Raw genomic sequence first — 22029 nt, 5'->3', positions numbered from 1 at the left:
TCGTGGTAGGACTCAAGATATTTTTTTGACTTTTAATTTTGACACAATTTAGGACTCCCAGGAAGTTGAAAAGTAGTACAGAGAGATCCCAGGTACCCTTCTCCCAGCTTCTTTCAAAGATGGCATCTTACAAAACTAACCCACATGATCAAAAGCAGGAAACCGACACTAGCACAGAGCTATTAACTAGACTATAGACCTTATCTGGATTTTGCCAATTCTTACACACACTCACTTTTTTGGTGTATAGTCCTATGAAACTTTATCACCTGTACAGATAAGAGAAAACACCACGACAATCAGGGCCCAGAACTGCCCCATCACCACAAAGAAACACACTCATGCTGTCCCTTTATAGGCAAACCTTCCTCCCAGGACAGACCTTTGACAACTCCGATCTGTTCTCCATCACTAAAATTTCGTTCCTTTTAATACTTTTTGATGTTTGAACCATACAAACGTATTATTTTGTCAAACTTCAAATAAATAATAAAAAGAGGACTGCATAACTCTTCAGTGCTTTTGTAGTTAAATACGTGTGTGCGTGTGTGTTTGGATGGCTTGACAGTTGCAATTACTCCTGAGGCGCCAGTGGGGTGGCTCAGGCCTGTACAGACAGGCCAAGGATACAGATACACAGAAGAAAGATCTTTTCCTTCCCCCACCTCCCACCCCTCCTCCCCTGCCGTCCCCTCCACTGGTCCCCAGACCCAGGGATGTTTCGTGCCTGCTGCCTCTGGGCCTCCTCAGGCTCTGGGCTCTTGTGCTTGCAGCCTGTCACCTGTGCCAAGGTGGGTTAGGGGCCACCTGCCCCTTGCTCACCTTGCGCTTGGCAGAGACTTGCTCGTGGTAGCGGTCAGAGGAGTCCCCGGGGATCTCGCTGGCCCACAGCGTGATTCCCACCACGGTGTACGCGTAGCCGATCACCAGCAAGGGGAGGAAGTAGATCAGCACGGTCACGCAGATGTGGTACCTGCAAGGAAGTGGATGGGAGGGGTCGTCTAAGCAATAACAGGGATGGTGACGCCTCACCAGCTACCTTCCTCAGTCATTGATAAGCTTGAGTGATAAGGCACACAGCAGGAGGCTTGCCACCCGCATAGGGTGGGTGGGTGATATTCATGGGTAAACTAGAGAAAGCAAATCTCTTCAACTTAGGTTGTTCTTGTGGACTTTTCCCATAATGGAGATTCCTGTTCAGATTGAAAAGAGAAGAATAAACATTTGATGAGAGGAAACTGAATCTGTTGTAGCTCTACGTCAGTTTTAATTGATGTTAAAGTCAATATCACTTACTTACCCCTCCGAAGAAAATAATGCAAACTTAGGCTGCCTTAATGGAAATAGATGCTCTAGAATGAAGGAGGTGATTGTGCCACTCGGTTTATACCTATCAGATTACACATAGGCTCAACTTAGGTGCAGGGATGTAGACCAACTAGCACATACAGATGAGAACCACCACGATGGTTGGCAAGCCCTAATTCATGCTATATTACAAATGGATTCACAGAGATAAGAATAATTAGCTGGGAGGAGAGAGATAAGACTTATCCTAGCACTGGGATCAGTGGGTGAAAGCCACAAAATGTAAGCCACTTCTAAGTCTGGATCTTAAAAATATGTCTCCAGATGGAGGCTGCCTGGGTTTCTGAGCCTCCATGACGACAGAGACCAACTGACTTGAGTATGACTGGGACATAAGCAAGAAATAAACCTTTCAGTGTGAAACCACAGGGACTTTTAGGGTTGTTGCAACAGCATAACTTATCCTATTCTGTTTAAGGAAAGACTCCTTCTAAACCAAACATTCAAATAAGATTTTGAATTTTGAGAAAGAATATTTTTCTCAGGGAGTTCTTGGCACGTCTGGCAAGTTTTGGCCTTTCCCTCCATGTGAGTTTAATGGAGAGGCACAGCATTCCTTATAGTGATAATAATAATAACAGCTAACATTTTGGAAGGGTTGCTCTAGGTCACTGTGCTGATAATAATTAACGATAGCATTAATAGCAGAAATAGTAGTTTTATTGAGTGAAAAGCAAAATGGCAAGCACTTTCTGGGCAGAATCTTATTTAATCCTCAAGACAAATGATTAGGTAGGTACTATCATAATCCCATTTTGTAGCTGAGGAAACCAAAGTTTCAAATTTCATTAACTTTCCTGAATTCACAGCTGGTGAAATGGGGAGCTGGGATTAGAAGGCTGAACGGGGACCCCAGGGCCAGCTTCTCATCACTGAAAGAAAGTCACCTAGGGATATTTTCTTCCACTCCGTTTATGCTTATTGTCTGCAAGGATTTTTTTTCAAAATGGAAAACCCACTCTTCACTCAATTTCTCCTTTATCAATAGTCTGTTTTCAATCACTTCACAGTGTTACCACTTATTCAGCCTCCCCTGGATAGTGACAAATAAAAATGGCAAGTAATAGGATATATTGGAGTATATGAGGAAGCCATTTTGTGTAAACCTAATTCGGCCTGACCTGACCTTGTCTTTCCAAAAGGGCCTGACCGAGGCCGTTGAGCATGCATTGTATATCTGCTTTAGAGATTCCCTATGGCAAGAGCAAAGGCCCTTAAGATAAAGGTGCAACTTCCCTCCCCCCTCCCAATGTTGGCGTCTCCTTAAGGATTAAGCATCTTTCCTTAGGCTAGAAACTGATTGCTGTGCTGACCTGTGACCGCCCAGCTCGACACAATAGACATGCCTCCTGCTACGCCCACCAAGATAGCAGACCCCCTACCTGCTGTGTCCGTCAAGTGCTGTGCCGACAGGGCAATCTTGTGACTATTGTGGGAGGGACATTTCAATCATATGTGAAACACCCTCTTTGAGGGTATATAACCACCCTGTGTACCCCAACTTCTTTGGAGTGCTCTGTTCCTTTGTGGAAAGACTCTCCCGGGTTATAATCCTAAGATTTAAGCTCAGAATAAACTCACCCGAATTTTCATTTATAGATTGGTTATGGATTATTTTCTTCGACAATAGTAAAATGTGCCACTTGAAAACACTTGGAGAGTTCTTAAGTAATGAACCCCCGAGTCAGCAAAGCAGGGTGCTGAGGGCTGCTCCAGTCTCACCAGGCATTCAAGGTCCCCCTCGAGTGTCACCTCCTCTGGGTTCTCCAGCCGCCAAGGCAGGGACCGCATCCTGGGTTTCCTACCTGGTCTCAGCCCCTCTTTCCGATTGCTGTACAGACGCCACTTGTAATCAAAGCATTTGGAGACTCTGGGGGCAGGGAGACCCCGAGGACCTCCAGGCTGTGCCTACTTCTCCTCCCCGCCTCCCCACCCCCACATTATGCAGACAAATACTTGGTTGGTGATCAAAACATATTAGCTGAGCTGTGGGGGGCCGCTGCCTCAGAGCGCGGAGCATCCATGTCCCAGTCAGGGAGGTGATGGAGGATACCGCCTCTCACCCTGGAGCAGGGGTCCTCAAACTGGAGGCAGCTTCCGCATCTCCAGAGGGCTCGCACCAACATGGAGGGCAGGGCCCCACCCAGAGTTTCCGACTCAGCAGGTCTGAGGTGGGCCTGAGAATCTGCATTTATCACAAATTCCAGGGGATGTTGCTGCTGCTGGCCCCGGGTCAGACTTTGAGAAATGCTGTCCGTGACCAAGGGTTCTCACTCTCAGAATCACGTGAGAGTCACCCCTGGGGTGGGGAGCGGGCTTTAAAATGATCAGTGCTCTGAGATGCTTATTCAGTTGGCCTGAGTATGGGAGCAGGAAACCATTATTTTAGAAAATACCCCGAGTTATTCTGGTATACCGCTAGTGGTGAGAACCACTGTTTCAGACTCAAGGTCTGCAGGCAGATGGGGACTCCATTGTTGTCTGAGATTTTATGACTTCATTCAAGTGTGTATTAACCGTATTTCTGACACTTTGACATCTGAGGCCTTGCTGATCTGGGAAGGATTGCCCTGCCCAGGGCTAGCTAATTCTTAGAGGTAGCTCCTGCTAGTGTGCCTTTCATATGCAAACTGACTGATGCAATGCCAAGCCGGCCTGCTTTCTTGGGCTCTGACACTGCGGGATTCTATCCTCCGCCCGCCCTAGTCACCCAGGGGCCACCTCAGACACCTGGGGGCAGCCCCTACACTGGGATCCCACTGAAATGATTCAAATTAGCCAGTCCTAAGCCTGTTTACCCCGCCTCACCCATTCTTTCCCTGAAAACACCATACAGGTTTCCTGCAGTTTCCAGCTCTCTGCCCGTGGCCACGCGGCAGGGCGGGGCATGACCTTTCCTCTTGGCAACCGGGAGTAATAAACGATCTTTTATCTTTTCAATGGCAATCTTTTCCTTATCTGTTGGCCTCACCATTCCTGCATAAAAAGAATAAATCTGCACTTTAAAACAAAGCGCCCTTTGGAAAATCACAGATCAGATCATTAGGAAAACGCTATTATCAGCCTTTTTTTTTAAAGGAGAAAAAGTAATTTTGTTATTCATTTGAAAAGAACAAAAAGTATGGAGTTGTTTTCAGCTAAAAATTGTTATAGTCAGGTAGAGCATTAGCTTGCCCATGCTCTAATAGGGATAATTAAGAATAAGGCAGGAATACGACCCAGCAATTCCACTTCTAGATATACACCCAGAAGAACTGAAGGCAGGGAGTCAAACAGAGCCTTGCACACCCACATTCACAGCAGCACTATTCACACCAGCCACAAGGTGAAAACAACCCAAATGTCCCTCAACAGATAAAAGGATAAATGAAATATGATGTTGTAAATACATACAATGGAATATTATTCAGGCTTAAAAAAGAATGAAGCTCTGACGCATACTACAAAATGCATGAACTTTGCAAACATTACACAAAGTGTTAGACAGACACAAAAGGACAAATATTGTATGGTTCCACTCATATGAACTATCTAGAATAGGCAAATTCATAGAGACAGAAAGCAGATTAGAGGTTACCAGGGGCTGTGGGGAGGGGACAGGAGTTATTATTTAATAGGTACAGAATCTAGGATGAAAAAATTCTGGAAGTGAATAGTGGTGATGGTGGTACAACATTGTGAACATAAAATGGTAAATTTTATGTTATGTGTATATATATATATATATAGTATTTTTTTTTGGTGAGGAAGATTGGCCCTGAGCTGACATCTGTTGCCAATCTTTCTCTTTTTGCTTGAGGAAGACTGTTGCTGAGCTAACATCTGTGCCAGTGTTCCTTTATTTTGCATATAGGACGCTACCACAGCATGGCTTGATGAACAGTGTGTAGGTCCATGATCTGAACCTGTGAACCCTGGGCCACTGAAGTGGAGTGTGTGAACTTAACTGCTATGCCACCGGACCAACCCTATGTTATGTACATTTTGTCACAATAAAACTAATTTAATTAAAAAACGCGTAAGAACATTTTAGCAGGGCTGGGCTCCTAGGTCTCCCGATTTGCACCTTCTGCTCCCTCCAGACACTCTTCAACAACCTCCCCGGCCAAAATAATAAAACAAATGAAGGAAAAATCCTGTGGGTTTGATCCTTGGATGGGATCAAAGGTTAAGTGTATCCTCCTAAATCTTGGTCAGATAACCCCCTTTTACACTGAAATTGCAAATGGCCAATCCAAACACTGTCTGGGTTGCCAAAAATTCTCAATGAATGCAGGTCAAATGAATGAAATTCCAGCACTACAAAATATGAATATAAATATGTTTCTTCCACCTTGGCACATTTTGGAGAAATTTTTACCATATCCTTGCAGTTAGTTGGAGATAACTTTGTTTTTTTATTTTGTGCCAAAATCATCATTTTAGAGAGCTGGTCGATGAACCTAGTGTAATCTTATTTTGTGTGGCTCCACGCTTTTTTCCGGCTCTCAAATCTGATATTCCCTAGGTTCCTGGCAGGCAGAATTTTATCAGCTCTCAGAATTAACAGCTGCCCTGGAGCAGAGATCAGTGGTCGAGGATGCAGGAGAAGTGAACCAGAGAGAGAAACAGGAGCCCTGCGACAGCAGGGACCGCTTGTCCCGACTTTGTGAACTAGGCGCATTGGTTTATGATGAGGATTTTAGGCTGGTTACTTTTAAAGAAGAAGAAGAAGAAGCAGGCTCCGAGGACTGGAATTTTGCTTGCCCTTTTGAGAGACATTTGCATTTGTGAAGGAAGTGGGGGATGAGCTTGTAGGGACCTGAAATTGGCCACCCCAAGGGATGACTCTTTGGCATCGGGATTGTTTTGGGCTGATTGCTTTTGATAAACTGGGACAGGGAAGGAGGCCCTGGGGAATGGAACTTGCCCTTGTTGGGACACATTTACATTTGTAAGGTAAATCTCTATCTGTAAAGGGTGCCTCCCTCTCTGTACCAGGAAGAAGAAGAGAGATGACCTTGTCCCTAGAAACTCTTGATGGGAAAGGCAAGAACTTAAGTTGGTTGCTGTCTGGCAAGCTCATGTAACTGATTTAGGGTGGTGGCTTCTGACCTTTACTTAATCCAATTTGATTCTTGTCTAAAAGTCATGGGATCACCCAACGACCAGACCCCACCTGCACTGATACTATTTTAACTTTTTTTCATGTTCTTTCCTTTGTCTTCGTAAAGAGATGACTCACATACCTATGCCTTAAATTTAGCCCTAACCCTCAACTTGGGGCAGCAGCAGCGGCTCTGCCTGCCCATGGGACCTGTCCCCATGCCAGCGGGGGCAGCAGAAGCGGCAGCAGCAGAAGCTCTGACTGCCCATGGGCCCTGTCCCCATGCTTTTCCACACTATTCTCTAAATAAAAGAGCACTACTGCCAGATCTTGAGAGTCCAAGAAATCTTTCTTTCGACTCCTTGGCTCATCGACCCCGCATCATTTCGGATCATTAAATCCTGCCCACGGACTTCTCAGTGCTTTCAGAAGGAGGGCACGCGACCCCTTCATGTCTCTGTTTCCCCCAGTTCACTCCTTTAAGCAGCGAGTCGGGCTTGGCACATTGCACAGATAAACTGGCTGAGTCCAGACTGTGTAACCCCAATCCTGCAGATCGCCCTGGCCTTAATGCCTTAATCACTAATCCAGGTTTACTGATGTCTCACTACCTGGAGTCACCTCATGATTCAAGTGTCAACAGTTCCAGTTTCTGCAATAATCCTCAGCATTTGAAATCAAGATAGAGAGGTTTATTAAGTTGTATCTAGGGTGTTTCTAATGAACTTCCAGGAGAATTGAGGTGCCTTGGGGTGGGGAAGGAGGCCAGGAGGGCAAGACTCTGGGTTTGGGGTTGGTGGTGGTGGAAGATTCCAGCTGTTACAGAAACGCTGAAGAGCACTGATGTCCTCCCAACCCGCTTCCAGTACAGGAGCCCTCTCTGCAATATCCATATGGTGTGACCATCGAGCATCTTCTCAAATACCCCTGTGACCTGCTGCTCACTAGCTATAAAGCCATGCTCCACCAGTGATGCGCTGGAGCTTGTTCAACGTGCAGACTTTCAGGCCGCACCCCGGATGGACCAAATCAGAATGTTCATTTTAGCAAGACTACTTGGTGACGCAAGTGCAAGTTCAAGTTGGAAGCACACAGCTCTGGATCTTGGCTGCACGTTGGAATCACTTGGAATTCCACTGTGTGGCGATCCAACCCTAGAGCTTCACTGGCCGCAGCGCAGCCTGGGCATCGGAGTTTTCACAGCTCCTCAGGTGATCCTCCTGTGCATTGGGGCTGAGAGTCGTCATCGAGCCTCCTGCTGGCAGCTGTGACTGGTGGGGCTCCTCCTTAAACTGAGTGCAAACCTCTGGCCCTGTAGCTTTCACTACTCCATCCTAGGTCACAAGCTGAACCCGCCTCTTGGGATGGTCCTGCAAACCGAGAAAATGGGGAGCACGCCCCTCCTCAGAGCCCTCTTTGCATCTTCTCGGCCTTCCCTCCTTTGACATGTGCTGAGTGGCCTCGTCCTCCTGCCCTTCCGCAAGCGACCCTCAGGCCGTCACTTCTTAGAGCAAGGTGCTGGATACCTGCTTGACTTTTTACTTCCTGCACAAAACTGTCATTTTTGAAGATAAACGTGTGTTTTTTTGTGGTAAAAGAAAGCACAAGCCATATATTTCTCAGTTCGCTTGGTTCACTTCCACTTGGTTTTACTTCCAGACGTTAGAGCCAAATCCCAAAGCCCCTGCAGTCCTTGTGGAGGTGGGGCTGCGACCCACTAACTAACACATTCAGCAAGGATTTATTCTGTGCCTATGGTATACCTGGCCCTGTGTGTGGGGCTGGGGACACAGAGGAGAGTCTCGGCCTTTGGTCTCTTTCTAGGAGCTCAGTCAGTGGGGGTGGAGGGGAGAGAAGTGCCGAGGAGTGTGACATGGGAAGTGATGGACAGTAGCTACCCCTTCAAGGGGAGTGGAGACTTTGAGGAGGGGTGTCAGGGGCCTTTATAAATATATATATAAAATATAAAAAGTATATGAATGTATACAATTACCTTGAATACAATGGATGTTTTATTACTATGTGCATGGAAAGTAATGGGAACGCAGAAGGGAGCCACTGACCAAGCTGATCAGGGAGGCTTCCTGGAGGAGGTGCTGCTTGGCTAGGCCCTGATACACTAGCAGGAGGTGGGCAGGCTGAGAATGGCAAGGTGGGCACTACTGGTACGGAAAACAGCAAGTGAAAAGGCATTGTGGGAGGATGATGCTGTGGTGCCACCTGGACCAAACATGGCTCTGTGAGGAAAAATCAGGAGGCTTGGCTGGAAAGGTAGACAGAGGCCAAATCAGGAAGGGCATTTTATGACAGCCTGGAGAGTTCGTAATTTAGTCTGAAGTTGATGGAAACCATGAAATGTTTTAAACAGGGGACTGACATGATTAGATACTTGTGCTCTGGCCAAAGCGGGGCATGGATCGGGGCAGGGACGGCTGGAGGCAGCGAGCCTTTAGGATGCTGTGCAGGGATCCAGGCAGGAAGTGATGATGACCTGAGCCAGGGATGCAGAGGCAGGGATGGATGGGGAGGAGGGGAAGGCCTCAAGGGGTGCAGTGGGGGAGGAAGAGCTGGTGGACTTAGCTGCTGATGGGCAATTTACCTGGGTTGCTGGCCTGTGTGGATCAGGGAGAGTGAGGCTGACTATCATGGGTATAGGGACCAGGGAGGAGGAGCAGGCTTGTTGGTGGAAGTTGGTAAGTTGACTTTTGGACATGCCGACCTTGAAGGCAGGCAGTTGGAGGGCTGGACCTGGCTGGAGCTGGGACAAAAGGCCTGGGCTGGAGATTAGATTTGAAACCCTTGGGTTTCCCAGACCAGGAGAAGATGTGTGGATGCAGGATGGTCCTGAGAGAGAGGGTGAGGACTGACAGGGGGGACCAGCCCAGGGTGGGAAGGAGGAAGGACAGCCAGGCATGGGGGCAGGAGGGAGGGAGAGTCCAGGGGCCAGTGGAGCCTGGCCGAGGGGAGGGAGGATGAGGACCGGAACTTGCTCTGTGGTTTTGGAAACTGGAGGTCTGGAGCAGATTGAATTTTAGTGGGGTGGTCAGAGGCTAGAGCACGTGGGTTGACAGACGTGGAGTGAGGAAGTGGAGGCGGTAGGTGTAGACCCCAGTGTTTCAAGAAAGAGAGGGAGAGGGCAGCTCCCAAAGGAAGACGTCTGTGTTTGTTTGAGAAGGTCGGGGGTAAGGAAGCCCTCTGTGCCTCTCCCTGGTTCGTCACCCACTGTGCCCTGGGCTATAGTGACGAGGTCACATGCGCTTCTCCCTGTTCTTCAGAGAAGGGCCGGGATCACACCTCTGTCAACGGCATCCAGCGTGAACTCTGAGCAGAAATGCCCCCAAGTCGACCTCCCTCAGGACGGGGTCACCAATCAAGGCAGATGCTCAAGCGCCTCTATTTAATTCATCTAAGAATTGGGTTTACTAAATCCCCACCGCCAAATGGTGCTGCCCCCTGGCGGTAGTCAGAGCTCCCTCGGGTGATCAAGACGGGAAATAAAGCACATTCTTTCTGCAATCTCCGTGCTGTCCCCACACAGCAGAACTGTGTGGCGTCCTTCTCCAGGCTCCTTTTTAATTTTGGCTGCTTGATTGGATAATATGATCCTTGGAGGCAGAGCTCAGTGATGTTTCTCTCTAATTCCCTTCACAGAACTGGCACCAAGGAAATACTTGATAGAAAGACACCATCTCAGGCTTCTGAGGACATAGAATTCTCAGCTGGTCCATCCCCTTCCCCAGCAAGAAGCCCTCTTGATGGCGTCCTCCACAGAGAGTGCCCAGATCTCCTTGAAGGCAAGTCATGCAGGCAGAGAGCCTGGAGGCCTGAGCATTTCGTGCTGCTTCATTTTTTAATCAATGGTTTACTCATTTCTAGTACTACGTATTCACTGTGAATTAGAAAATATAGACAAGCATTAAAAGAAAACCCTCAAAAGTTCCTATAATCCCATCATCTAGAAATAAATTCTAATAAAATTGATTACCATCTTCCTCTATCTATATGCACACACACTTGCATTTGTACATACAGGAGTATATTTTAGATTACTTTACAAACTTAACACTGTCACAATCATCTTTTTACGTCAATAACTGTATTTCTGTAACAAAATTTCGAATGACTCTAAGAATAGTCCATTTTATGGAGGTACATCATTATTTAGTTCGTCTTTTAATTTGGACATTTGAGTTATTTACAATGCTTTGATATGTAATTGATACTATAATTAACATCTTCAAATATACGTCTTTGCTCTCGTTCTTATTTCCCAAGAATTAATTAGTTAGAATTAAGTTAAAGTGTTTTTAAGAGTTTGGTATATATTGTCACTTGTCAGAAAATATGTGCCAGTTTATACCACCAGCAGCAGTTCATGAGATGTCCCTGTGCTCTGCCAGGCTGTGCTGGGGATGTCTTTTAGTCTTTGCCAACATGATAGTTTACATGAGGTTCCCTAATTTACATTTAATATTCTTGATTCATTGTAAATTGGAATTTTATAATTGTTATTTAGTCATTGTCACTTCTTCTTTTGTGATTGCCTGCTTGTATAATTTACTTGGTTTTACACTGGGGTGTTCATATTATCCTTGCTAATTTGTAAGAACCTCTTTATGGCTTCTATCATGTTACACTCAGAAAGGCCTTTTCCATACCAAAAGCATGAAAATGTTCACCTAGATTTTCTCCCAGTTTATTTATTTGATTATTTGCATGTAACTATTCAATCTATTAGTGATTTATTTTGGTCAGTATGAAAAAAGGCACCAATTTTGTTTCTCCAACCACTGCGTAAGATTTTCCCAGCCCCTCTATTGTGTACTCCATCCTTTCCTCTCTGATTTGAGGTTGTACATCTGCCTCCCACACTCATACATCCTTGGTTCTGTTTCTGGGCTTTTGTTCTGTTTCCGTGATCCATCTCTTCTTTCTGGTGTCAGACTTGCACCATCCAATTTTTGTGGCTTTGTAATACATCTTTTCTTTATGGCAGTACAGATCTCTTATTATTTTACTTAGTTACCAAAAATAAAAGATCTCCAGACCTGCACATTTCTTAAGAAGAGGATCAGGGGACGGTTTCAGTTATTTGCATCTTCCAGAAGATTATCAGCTGGTAAATTCACTGGCTCATCCCAGCATCCACTCCCATGATGCAGGTTTGTGATGGATGCTATGGATCGGCCCAGGGCCTGATGCCCTAGTTTCAGATTCTTTCTTGGTCAGCTCTCTCAGGGAAAGAGAAAGGTCCCAAAGAGGATGCGTTGCCAGGAATGGCTCCTGGTAGAATTTGGAAATACTCTAACAAGAGAAATTTAAACACTGGGCTCCAGCAGAAAAAAACTAAGCTCCTTCTTTTACATCCTTCCTCTCTTCAGTCTGCTTAGGGGCAGGGTGGGGTTGGGTGGGGACAGCTGGCTAGCACTCCCGTCTGAAATTTTTATTTGGAGGATATGTTAAAGAAAAGACAAACCCTGAATTACAAAGCTTCTGTAAGCTTTCTATTGCTGAGAGAGGAGAACAAATTAGACGGTGGTTGGTTCGGTTGAGGACCTTATTGTGTTTGGGGTAAGATAGGCCAGAAGCTTAATTTGGGGTGGGGTGAAAAATGATAAATTGGTCTCTGTGGTAAAAAAAAAATATCAAGTGTACAGGTAACAAGAAAGAGAGAGAGAAAGATGAGAGATTGAGAGCAAGTGTGAGCCCCATGGTTGGAAGCAGTGACTTCTAAAGGGACAGACAATGAGAAATTTCCTGTAGTGAGGACTGCTCAATATAGCACAAGGAACAGTGGTCTCTGAGGGAAAATTCAAGAGAGTGCAATCCTGTCCTGTGCTGTAATTCTCTGACTTGCCTAATCACTCCCAAAATCTTCTGTAAAAATACGCCTCACCCAACAACTCCACGTCAGTGGGGCTTTGAGGAAATGAAGGAGGAGGACTGGTTTCCAGAATGGAGCCCAGTGGGCTGGCTAGAGATAGTGGTGGCCGCAAAGTTCCTTTGGTGGGTTAAGGTTCTTGCCTTGGGTTGGTAAGAGATGTGGTGGAGAGGGAGACCCTGTCTCAGGAAGCAGGGAGACAGGAAGGAAGGCCCCAAATCTGTACTATGCTCCATGATTGCTCTTCTTGGTCAGTCTGGCAGATGACATCAAATCATGATATTCCTGGGATCCCCAGGGTTGTTCTAGAAGCCCCCAGCCATAGAGCACAGGGACTGACTTTGAACAGACAACTGCCACCAGATGGCGCCAAACTGCAGCTGGCACCTGGACCAATCAGTATTTCCTTTAGGTTATGGGCATTTCAGTACTCCAGCAACAAAACGCCATGCATTTTATGTCCTTGAATTCATTGCACATGCACACCTCACCCCTCAATCCCTTGCATGTCACAATACCGTTTTCCAGTATGTACCTTGGCCCGGTATTTACCAAAGTAGCATGAACTTTGCAAACCTTCTTGGATTATTCCAACTCTGTTGGGAACAGGATGGATCTTATCTCTGATATGTTTTCTCTCAGGATCAGTGGGCACTGATAAATGTTTTACTGATACAGCTCACTGCCCCTCAACTCCTCTAGCTAGTTCTTAACTCTACAGCGTTATGCTCTGCTTGGCAGCTGACTATCACTGCAGTGGATACGCCTGGCTGGATGAGTGACCAGGGACATGTGTGGGATGAGCTTCTCCCTTGGCTGCTGCAGCCTTTGTGACGGCTGAGCCCAGGCCTTGGATACATGTGGCAAACTGGAGCTTGTACTTTATCTTCTGTCATGCATTTAAAATATGGTTATTTTTGAGGGGATATTGTTTTAAAACTGCTTTAATTGATGCCAATTGATATCAGTAAACATTTCCTAATATAAATATGTTGCACCGTAAATGTGGGTGTTGGTTGGTTTTTACACTCCCTCTAGTCCTGGGGTCTTAAAACACTTAAAATAGTAAAAACAATCCTAGTCACAATAGCCTATGACTAATAACCATCCCTGTCCCCCAGTCCAGACTTACAGCCCGTGTGCTGAATGCCCAGTTTCGTCACTGTGGTCTGAAAGCACTTCCTCTCCACGAGGCAAATCTTAGCACAACACCCACTAACAAATGGCCGGGTAGTGGCCATTTTTTCCTTTCTTTTTGATGAAATTTTCTGATGAAATCTAGTATCAAGTGTGGGATGATGTAAACAGCCATAGGCTTGTAGAAAACATAGAAATTCCACGTTTTCTATGTGTACTAGTTTCATTGGAAAGGTGTTTCTGAAAAGTGGTTTTAACTTCATCTCATTACCTCTGGGACTTGGCGTAAGAGGCAGATATTGCTAACCTCGTTTTAAATGGAAAAATTAACGTACAAGGAAGATAATTGCCTTGTTCAAGCCACTCAAGGTGGAAATGGGAAGAACAGAGAGATCTGTCCTTCTCTCATTTCAAGCCTTCACATTTGTTTCTGTTTCTGCTCAGATGAGCTCAGAAGAAGAATGGGTAAATGTCATTCAGGGCAGGGAAACCACAGTTTTTCAAGAACAAACACATACATCAAGCTCAAAAATTATCTGCAGCATTTAATAATGGCAGATAATTTATTAAAAATAGCATGGCTTAAAACATCAGACTCAGAATTCAATTCTATCTACATGGGCAAATTGGAATGTGGCCAAGTCTTGTATTCCAGTTTACATCTGAATTCATTCTTGTAGCTCCACAGCCTTTTCCTGTCTAAAACCCTGAGTCCAAAGAGATTCTCAGTTAGCTGAAATATGTGGGAAAGATAAACACTCTACTTCTTGTTCCTCAGCCAAAAGCTTCTCAGCATAGACAGCAGACCGTGACACCGTGAGCCACACAGGCTGCCAGTCTCTAGTTTCCACTGACAAATTGAGCAATGTGACTGATGTGTCTCACAAGAAATTATCAAGAAGACCACATTAATCAATTTGAAGTCTGCTGTGAGTTGTCTGTGAGAGGACAAACATTTTTAATGTGGGAGTGTTGACAGATTTTCGTAACTTCCCAACTTAGCCGAAGAGGATCTAGTAATTTCTGGACCATCCTTTATGTAATCTTCTCCTCTTACAAAAAGGAGTCTTTATTGCTGAGAGGAAAGCTAAGCTGATCTATACAATAGAGACAGAAACTCTGTGTGGACCGGCTGTGGAAAGGAGGTAGAGGCTGGGGAGGGTAGAAGGGGTCAGGGGTGAGATACAAGAGTAAGAGGTAAGCAAAGACAGGGAACTTTTTAATAGTTATTGCTGTGGATGATTGTTTTGGGTATTTTTGAATGGAGTTCCTATTTTATTACTTTTGCCTATTAAACTAGGCTTCCTGAACTTGACTCTGCTTTGGTACTGAATTGTGTAGATTTCGGCTTTATAAGGGTTGCATGTGTATTGTTAGCAAAGTCACCTGTTGAGGATGGAGGCCGGCCCTGTGTTGAGGCAGCACCTTCAGTTATGGGTGGGGACATGTGAAAGAAGGAGTTGTACACTTGCTGCCAGGCCCCATCAGTCATCCACCCAATTGCTAATGAGCCCCCTTCTTTGTATTAGATTCTGGGGACATAGTGGAGAATAAAAAAGACATGGTCCCTGCCCTTGAGAAGCTTAAAGTATAGTGGAAAAGACAGATTATAAACAAATATACCAGCAAATAAATATAGAATCACAAAGGTAAGTGCATGAAGGAACCCACAGGGAGTGTGGAAGAAAATACTAGGGCTTACACTCAAAGGACTCTCTGATGTGGTGACCTAAAGGGCGAGGCAGCCACAGGAAGGTATGGGGTGGGTGGCTCGTGCAGAGACAAGAGCAGACACAAGGCCTGAGGTCTGAATGAGCTGGGCACATTGCAGGGGCCAAGGGAAGACCCTTGTATCCAGAGTGTAGGGATTGAGGCCATGAGATGTGGGCAGAGTCCACAGTCTGTATGGTTCTGTGGGCCATGCTCTAGGGAGCTGGGCTTTCACTTGGAGAGTCAGAGTAAGTCACTGAAGGAGCTAAGCAGGATGGGACAGGGTCCAGCCTTGATGGAGGTGGTGTGGACATGCAAGGCTGGGCCCAGGTGAGAGGCTGCACTTTCATTTGGATAAGACAGGATGGAGCCTGGGACTAAAGGCTGCATTGGTGAGTGTTCTCTAGAGAAACAGCAGGACACCAATAGAGTGTATGGTCTGGTGTGTGTGTGTGTGCGTGTATATGTGTGTGTTTATGTAGAGAGAGAGAATGATTTTAAGGAATTGGCTCATGCAGTTGTGGGTGCTGGTGAGTCTGGAATCTGTATCAGAAACCAAGATCTGGGCAGTGGGTGATAGGGAGCCTTGTTAACTTTCCTGAATGCAATCATATTTAGTATGCCGCTTTCCCCACACCTACCCTACAGAGTGAGTAAAATCATTCCTATTCTACAGAAGAGGGAACTGGCTCCATAAGGTCATGTAGCAGATTTCACATTAGACTTCAAGTCTCATGACACCAAGTCTCAAGTTTTTTCCAACCACACTTTTGTTTTCTGCACTTTGTTGCTCCTCCACGCCTCTGGGTAAGTTTCATGGGTTCAAGACTTCCTACTCATTGGATCCTTCAGAGGAGGATTCAACCACCAGAGAAATGGATGCTGCTCTCTTTATCTCTACTTTGCAGATGAGGAAATTGAGACACACAGAGGTAACTCTTGCTCAGCTGCACGTCTGGTGAATGGGGGTTGGTGGTAGATGTGGACCCAGGTCCCCTGACTCCACGGGTTCCACACTTTGGCCGTCGACTGCAGCGGCCACAAATTACCACCCACAGGTCAAATCAGCTCACCTCCTGTTTTCATATGATTTGTCAGTGAAGGATGGTTTTTATATTTTTAACTGGTTGGAAAAAGTCAAAAGAAGAATATTATTTCATGGCATGTGAAAATTATATGAAATTCAAATTTCAGCATTCATAAACAAAATTTTCTTGGAACACAGCCACATCCACTCATTTAAGTATTGTCCATGGCTGCTTTCATGCTTCAGTGGCCGAGTGGAGTAATTGTGACAGAGACCACAGGGCCTGCAAAGCCTAAAATATTTACTCCCTGGCCTCTTAAAATTTGCCAACCCTACTCCATGGTATTGCAAAGAGATGGGGCTGAGTTACAACCATTACAGAGGCAAGCAGCACAGGCCAGCGCTGTGCCTTCACTGGTCTTACTTATGCTACTGGGATGCTCTCCTTTCTTCTGGCACCAATTCAACTCCTACCCTTCATTGAGCTCCATCTCCTGCTGCTGGGAGCTTCTCTGGACCAATCTGGTCTTGATAATCCCTCCCATTCCTCTGACCTCCCAGACTACCTAACATCTACTGAGTTTTTGATTACTTGATGCCTTGTGCAGCTCTTCATTTCATGCAGCTTAAAGTTATCTGCAAGCTCCTTGATAGCGGGGACCATGGGTGTCTATCTTCTCCACTCCCTGCAGTATCAACCATAGATTAAGTTTTCCAAAACCCAGCTCTGATCATTGATACAAATGACTTCCCAGTTCAGGCTTCCAATTGCCTCCCAGATTAAGCATGAACTCCTTAGCACCACATTTCAAGCTCTCTATAATATAACCCTCAACCTCCATTCTTACAGGTGAACTAGTGCCCAGATTAGTGCTGGAAACACAGCAGCTGCTCAAGATGTATTCCCTCCTGCCCTCCCCACTTTGCTTTCCCTACGTCCTTACCACATTGGAAGAGAACTGAGAATAGGGCGCTGGATTTGACACTGATGAGGTCAATCATGAGCAATTTCAGTGTCAGGAAGGGGACAAAAGCCCGATAGCAGGAACAAAGGAGTATGTCAATGAAAAAGATAACAGCAGCAAGCATAGTGTGGATGTTTGTGCTGAGAAGGAGGGGTGGTGCGGCTGCTAGGAGGCCAATGTTTAGACTGGGGGGAGGACTGCATGGATTTGTGAGGGAGAGACAAGGAGTCAATGGCAATATGAGCATGGGGTGGAGAGCTCAGAAGGAGCAGGAAGAGGGCTCAAATGAAGAAGGGGAGAGAGAAGGGAAGGGAGGAAAGAAAGGGTCCAGTTTCCACCTTCTCAGTGAGGTTGACATGAGTCCTATGACTCAGGTCAAGGATGAGTCAAAGATGCAGGGCAGGATTAGAGATCTGAGGAGACTGGCCACAGGCTGATGACATCAGTATGAGAAGTGCTGAAAGATTGCCAAGGAGGGTGAATTAATATGGCCACAATGAGCATGGTTTCTTGACTTTCACCAGCCTTCCTGGGAGAGGGGAGAAAACATAAGGAGAGTATGAGGTGGGAAAGCTGAGGTTGGGGATGGGCTGTGGAGTTCATGAGAAGCCTTGGGAACAATGCCTCGGTAAACACGTTTGCTGAGCTCCTCTTGATTTAGAGCCAACTGCAGTCCAGGAAATTGTTACCCTGTTTAATGCACACACCAATTCTGTTAAGGTGGGGTTTCATCACTTTAATTTTGCAATTTTGCTAGCATGTGGCTTGAGCTGAGATTTTAACCCAGAGCTTCACTTCTTTTTCCACTCTACCATTTTGCCTTTATACTATGGAAATGGTGTCCCCAGAGGCCTCAGCGTGCCAAGGAGTAGGCGGATAAGTGAAGCCTTGAAAGGTTAAGAGATTCTTTAGCACCCTCGTTTCTATCAAATCACATATCCTTCCTCCTTGTGACATCATTCATATAACCCCAGCTGGCCCTCCTGGTCACATGGTAGGTACTTGCACCTTGCTGAATTTGTGTAAAGCAGAGGCCTGAGGATGCCAGCATTCACCTGGGGAAACCATGGGCAGATGGATGGAGCAAGCCACTCCTTTCTTTCCTCTCTTTCCAGTCCCAGGAAATCAGGACCAGTGAGGATTCAATTTCAAGAGCCCTTTGCTCTTCATTATGGTTCTCCAGCAAGACCCTTGCTAAGGACTGAATGTTTGTGTCCCCCCAAAATCATGTGTTAAAACCTTAACCCTCAATGGGATGGTATTAGGAGGTGGGGGCCTTTGGGAGGTAATTAGCTCATGAGAGTGGAGCCCTTTTGATGAGATTAGTGCCCTTATAAGAAGAGACATGAGAGAGATGATCTCTCTCTCTCCCTCCACCATGTGAGGATACAACAAAAAGGCCTCCCTCAATGGATAAAGAATATGTGGTGTATATACACAATGGAATACTACTCAGCCATAAGAAGCAATGAAATCCAGCCATTTGTGACAATGTGGATGGACCTTGAGGGTATTATGCTAGGTGAAATAAGTCAGAGGGAGAAAGTCAAATACTATATGATCTCACTCATAAATAGAAGGTAAAACAACAACAAACAATCACATAGAAACAGAGATTGGATTGGTGGTCACCAGAGGGGTAGAGGGGAGGGAGGAGGGCAAAAGGGGTGATTAGGCACATGGGTGTGATGATGGATTGTAATTAGTCTTTGGGTGGTGAACATGATGTAATCTACACAGGAATCAAAATATTATGACATACACCTGAAATTTATATAATGTTATAAACCAATGTTACTGCAATTAAAAAAAAAAAAAAAAAAGAAGAAGGCATCTCTCCAGAAACCAGGAGGAGGATCCTCACCAGGAACCGAGTAGGCCGGCACCCTGATCTTGGATTTCCCAGCCTTGTCAACTGTGAGAAATAAGGTTTGTTGTCTAAGCCACCCTGTCTATGGTATCTTGTTACAGCAACTCAAACTAAGACAACCCCGGTTCATTCCAGACTCTCTCTGAGTACAATCCTCTGGGGAAAACCTGTTTTGGTACCATCTTGACACCAAATAACAAAAGTGTTTTCAAAGATAAGAAAGAAGTTGGCCTCTTGGATCTAGAAGGAGAAAGACAAGAGATTTTTTCCCACCATATTTAAACCCATTTTCTATCTTCCATTTCCATGGCAGTTGTTCTCAAACGTGATTAAAAAAGAAAAAAGTCGCTGTGAGCATTCTTTTAAAATACTGATTCCTGGGCCCTACCCCAGAGATTCTGTGGGAGGGTCTGGGAACATGAATTTTAACAAGTGCCTCAGTGAATCCGAGGTAGGTGGCCCCTCCTACATGTGAAGCAAACAGTGCTGTAAGAGGGAACCCGGGGCCGGCCCGGTGGCACAGCGGTTAAGTTCGTAAGTTCTGCTCCAGCGGCCCGGGGTTTGCTGGTTTGGATCCCTAGTGCAGACATGGCACCGCTTGGCAGCCTATGCTGTGGTAGGAGTCCCACATATAAAGCAGAGGAAGATGGGTACGGATGTTAGCTCAGGGCCAGTCTTCCTCGGCAAAAAGAGGAGGATTGGCAGTAGATGTTAGCTCAGGGCTAATCTTCCTCAAAAAAAAAAAAAAAAAAAAGAGGGAAACCAAATTCACCAGCTCAAAACAGTTTCAGTCCTAATAGCATCTAGTTTAGGGCAGTCAACCAAATTCCTCCTTAGAGACAGATTCCCCAGTGAACTTTGCTGCAGTTTGAAAGAAAATGGGTGTCTGTAGCACACAAAGGTGTCTCTGGGGAGGGCTGCCTGGTGGCTCAGGGCCTTCACCTTGCTGAGCTCCCCCCAGTGCAGAGGCTGGCCTGGTGTGAGGCCCAGAGCCCTCAGTTGTCAACATGTATAGCCTTGGAGGCACAGCGTGCTAACCATGCTCACAGGAATCTGACTTATAAACCATTTTAAGGGAGAAATGTGACTGCTAAGCAAACTGGCTGTTGGTGCTGGCCAAATCAGATCACAGAATTGGTGCTGGCTGCAGATCACATAACTGCATTCGGCACCAGGGGGTTGGTTGGCTGAATCCAGGGCCTCCTGGCGTCAGACTCTGAGAGTCTGAAACGGGGGTGCACCGCCCTCCATAGTGAGGCTCTGTCTGTCAGGGGGATGGATACACCTGCACCTGAGGGGAGCCCCCCACCCCCCCTTGTACAGTGCCTGACATGGAGTTGGTGTCCTGAAGAAGGCTTCGCAAGGTGAGGCCCACATCGGGACTCTTTTGCCCAAGTCTTCAAGATCTATGGTGCCCAGACTTCTGCGTTTTGTGGGAAATTTTTAAACAAAATTTGGAGACTGATGTAGATTTTTTTAGTCTCTTATTGAGGCAAGCAAGGACATTAAAAAAACAAACCTAAGCTAACCTAAACTAACCTAAGCTACTGACTACTGTCATCATCACTACCTTTAGAAAAATGTATTTCAACAACAGAAAGAAGTAAGGGCATAATTTCAGCATAAAAGGCAGACCTTTAAATGAAAAAAAGCTCATTACATTGAAAGAGAAACCTCACTCCCCACAGGTACACAGACTGGGTGTTTGGAGACCCCCTGGAAGTCTCAGGGGGTGACTTTATTTCTGAAAGGAGGAGACGGAGGTGCAAGAAAGGCCCCTTGGGCTTGGAGCCTGCATCTTCCTCTGACCTCCCTCCTGAGGGAGTGTGTGTGATAAGGGGGCCACACGAGATGTTGTTGTTGGCCAGTATGGCAGTGACTGGTTTGAGCCCAGTTAATAAGTGGGACAAAAGCCAAAGAGAGAAAGAAACGAGAGGGAATAAAGGATGAGGGCGTGGTGGTTGCTCATAGTGATAGTGCACCATAGGACTTTGCCTGCTGGGAGTCTGGTGGGTGCCCGCTGGGGCTGGTCTGGGAGGAGGGAGCAGTCAACCTGCAGGGAAGACAGGCTGACAGGAGGCTCCTTTGTCTGGAAATCAGTCATGGGGGAAGTAGGGGCCTGAGAAGGGAATCCTCCGGCCACTTCCCAAGACACTCACTCTTCTGGCGGTTTAATGGAATTCTGGGCAGATTCCTTTTCCACAGCCTCACATAGGAAGGGCTGAATCTCACCATGAGATGGATGGCTAAATAAAGCGAGGCTCCCCAAAACCACCTGAAGGACCGTTTCTGTTGGGCAGGGTGGGGCATTTACAGAACAGATTCTGTTTGGCTCAGCTTTGAGGCCCTTTCCCTCTCAAGGTCTTTGAACCTGACCGCAACTTCACAAGCCCTGAAATAAACAAAGGACACCTGCAGCGGTCCCCACCCCTCCCATTTTGTGCTCTGCCCAGACTGAAAACATGTCTTGGAATTATATGGCATGTACAGTGTCTGAGATAAACCACACATATTAGAATTTATATTACTAATCAGGTTTTTTTTTTTTTTTTTTTTACCACTTTTCATGTTATACTATTTACAATGGAGGGAAGTAACAGAATGTTTTCACAACCAGTGCAGCTGTGCCTGTGTGCTCCTGCTGAACACCAGTCCAGCTGATGAGGAACACCAGGCTTATCTGCAAGGTGAGAAACCACTAACACAAGTTTTGGCTGGTGCCGTTGTAACCTGTTGCAAAGGAGAAAAGTTAATGACGGGGTTCCTGTTGTCTTCATTCCCTGAAACTTCAGCCTCTAGCAAGAGCCCCATTAAGTCTGCTTTTACACATAGGCATCCCTCAGGAGCTCCTGGGCATATGCAGGTCTTGCGGGGGAGACACAGCTCAGACTTCATGTCCATACAACATGGCTCTATAACATGTAGCTGATTCTCCCAGCAGACTGGTCCTGGAGCCCATATTGTATCATCTTTGAGATATCTTTT

At 46.0% G+C, this 22029-nt stretch overlaps 1 protein-coding gene across 1 annotated transcript in view; it reads right to left on the bottom strand.

Annotated features, from left to right (window-relative positions):
- TACR1 (tachykinin receptor 1) overlaps positions 1-22029 on the bottom strand; it is a 155646-nt gene that overhangs the window by 5426 nt on the left and 128191 nt on the right. The window contains exon 3 of the mRNA XM_070573771.1: positions 823-973. Coding sequence (XP_070429872.1) covers positions 823-973 — 151 coding nt within the window. The remainder of the gene's footprint in view (positions 1-822; positions 974-22029) is intronic.

Source organism: Equus przewalskii, chromosome 14 (genome assembly GCF_037783145.1).
Source record: "Equus przewalskii isolate Varuska chromosome 14, EquPr2, whole genome shotgun sequence".
NCBI classification, from domain to species: domain Eukaryota; kingdom Metazoa; phylum Chordata; class Mammalia; order Perissodactyla; family Equidae; genus Equus; species Equus przewalskii.
This window is presented reverse-complemented; position numbering and strand designations above follow the sequence as displayed.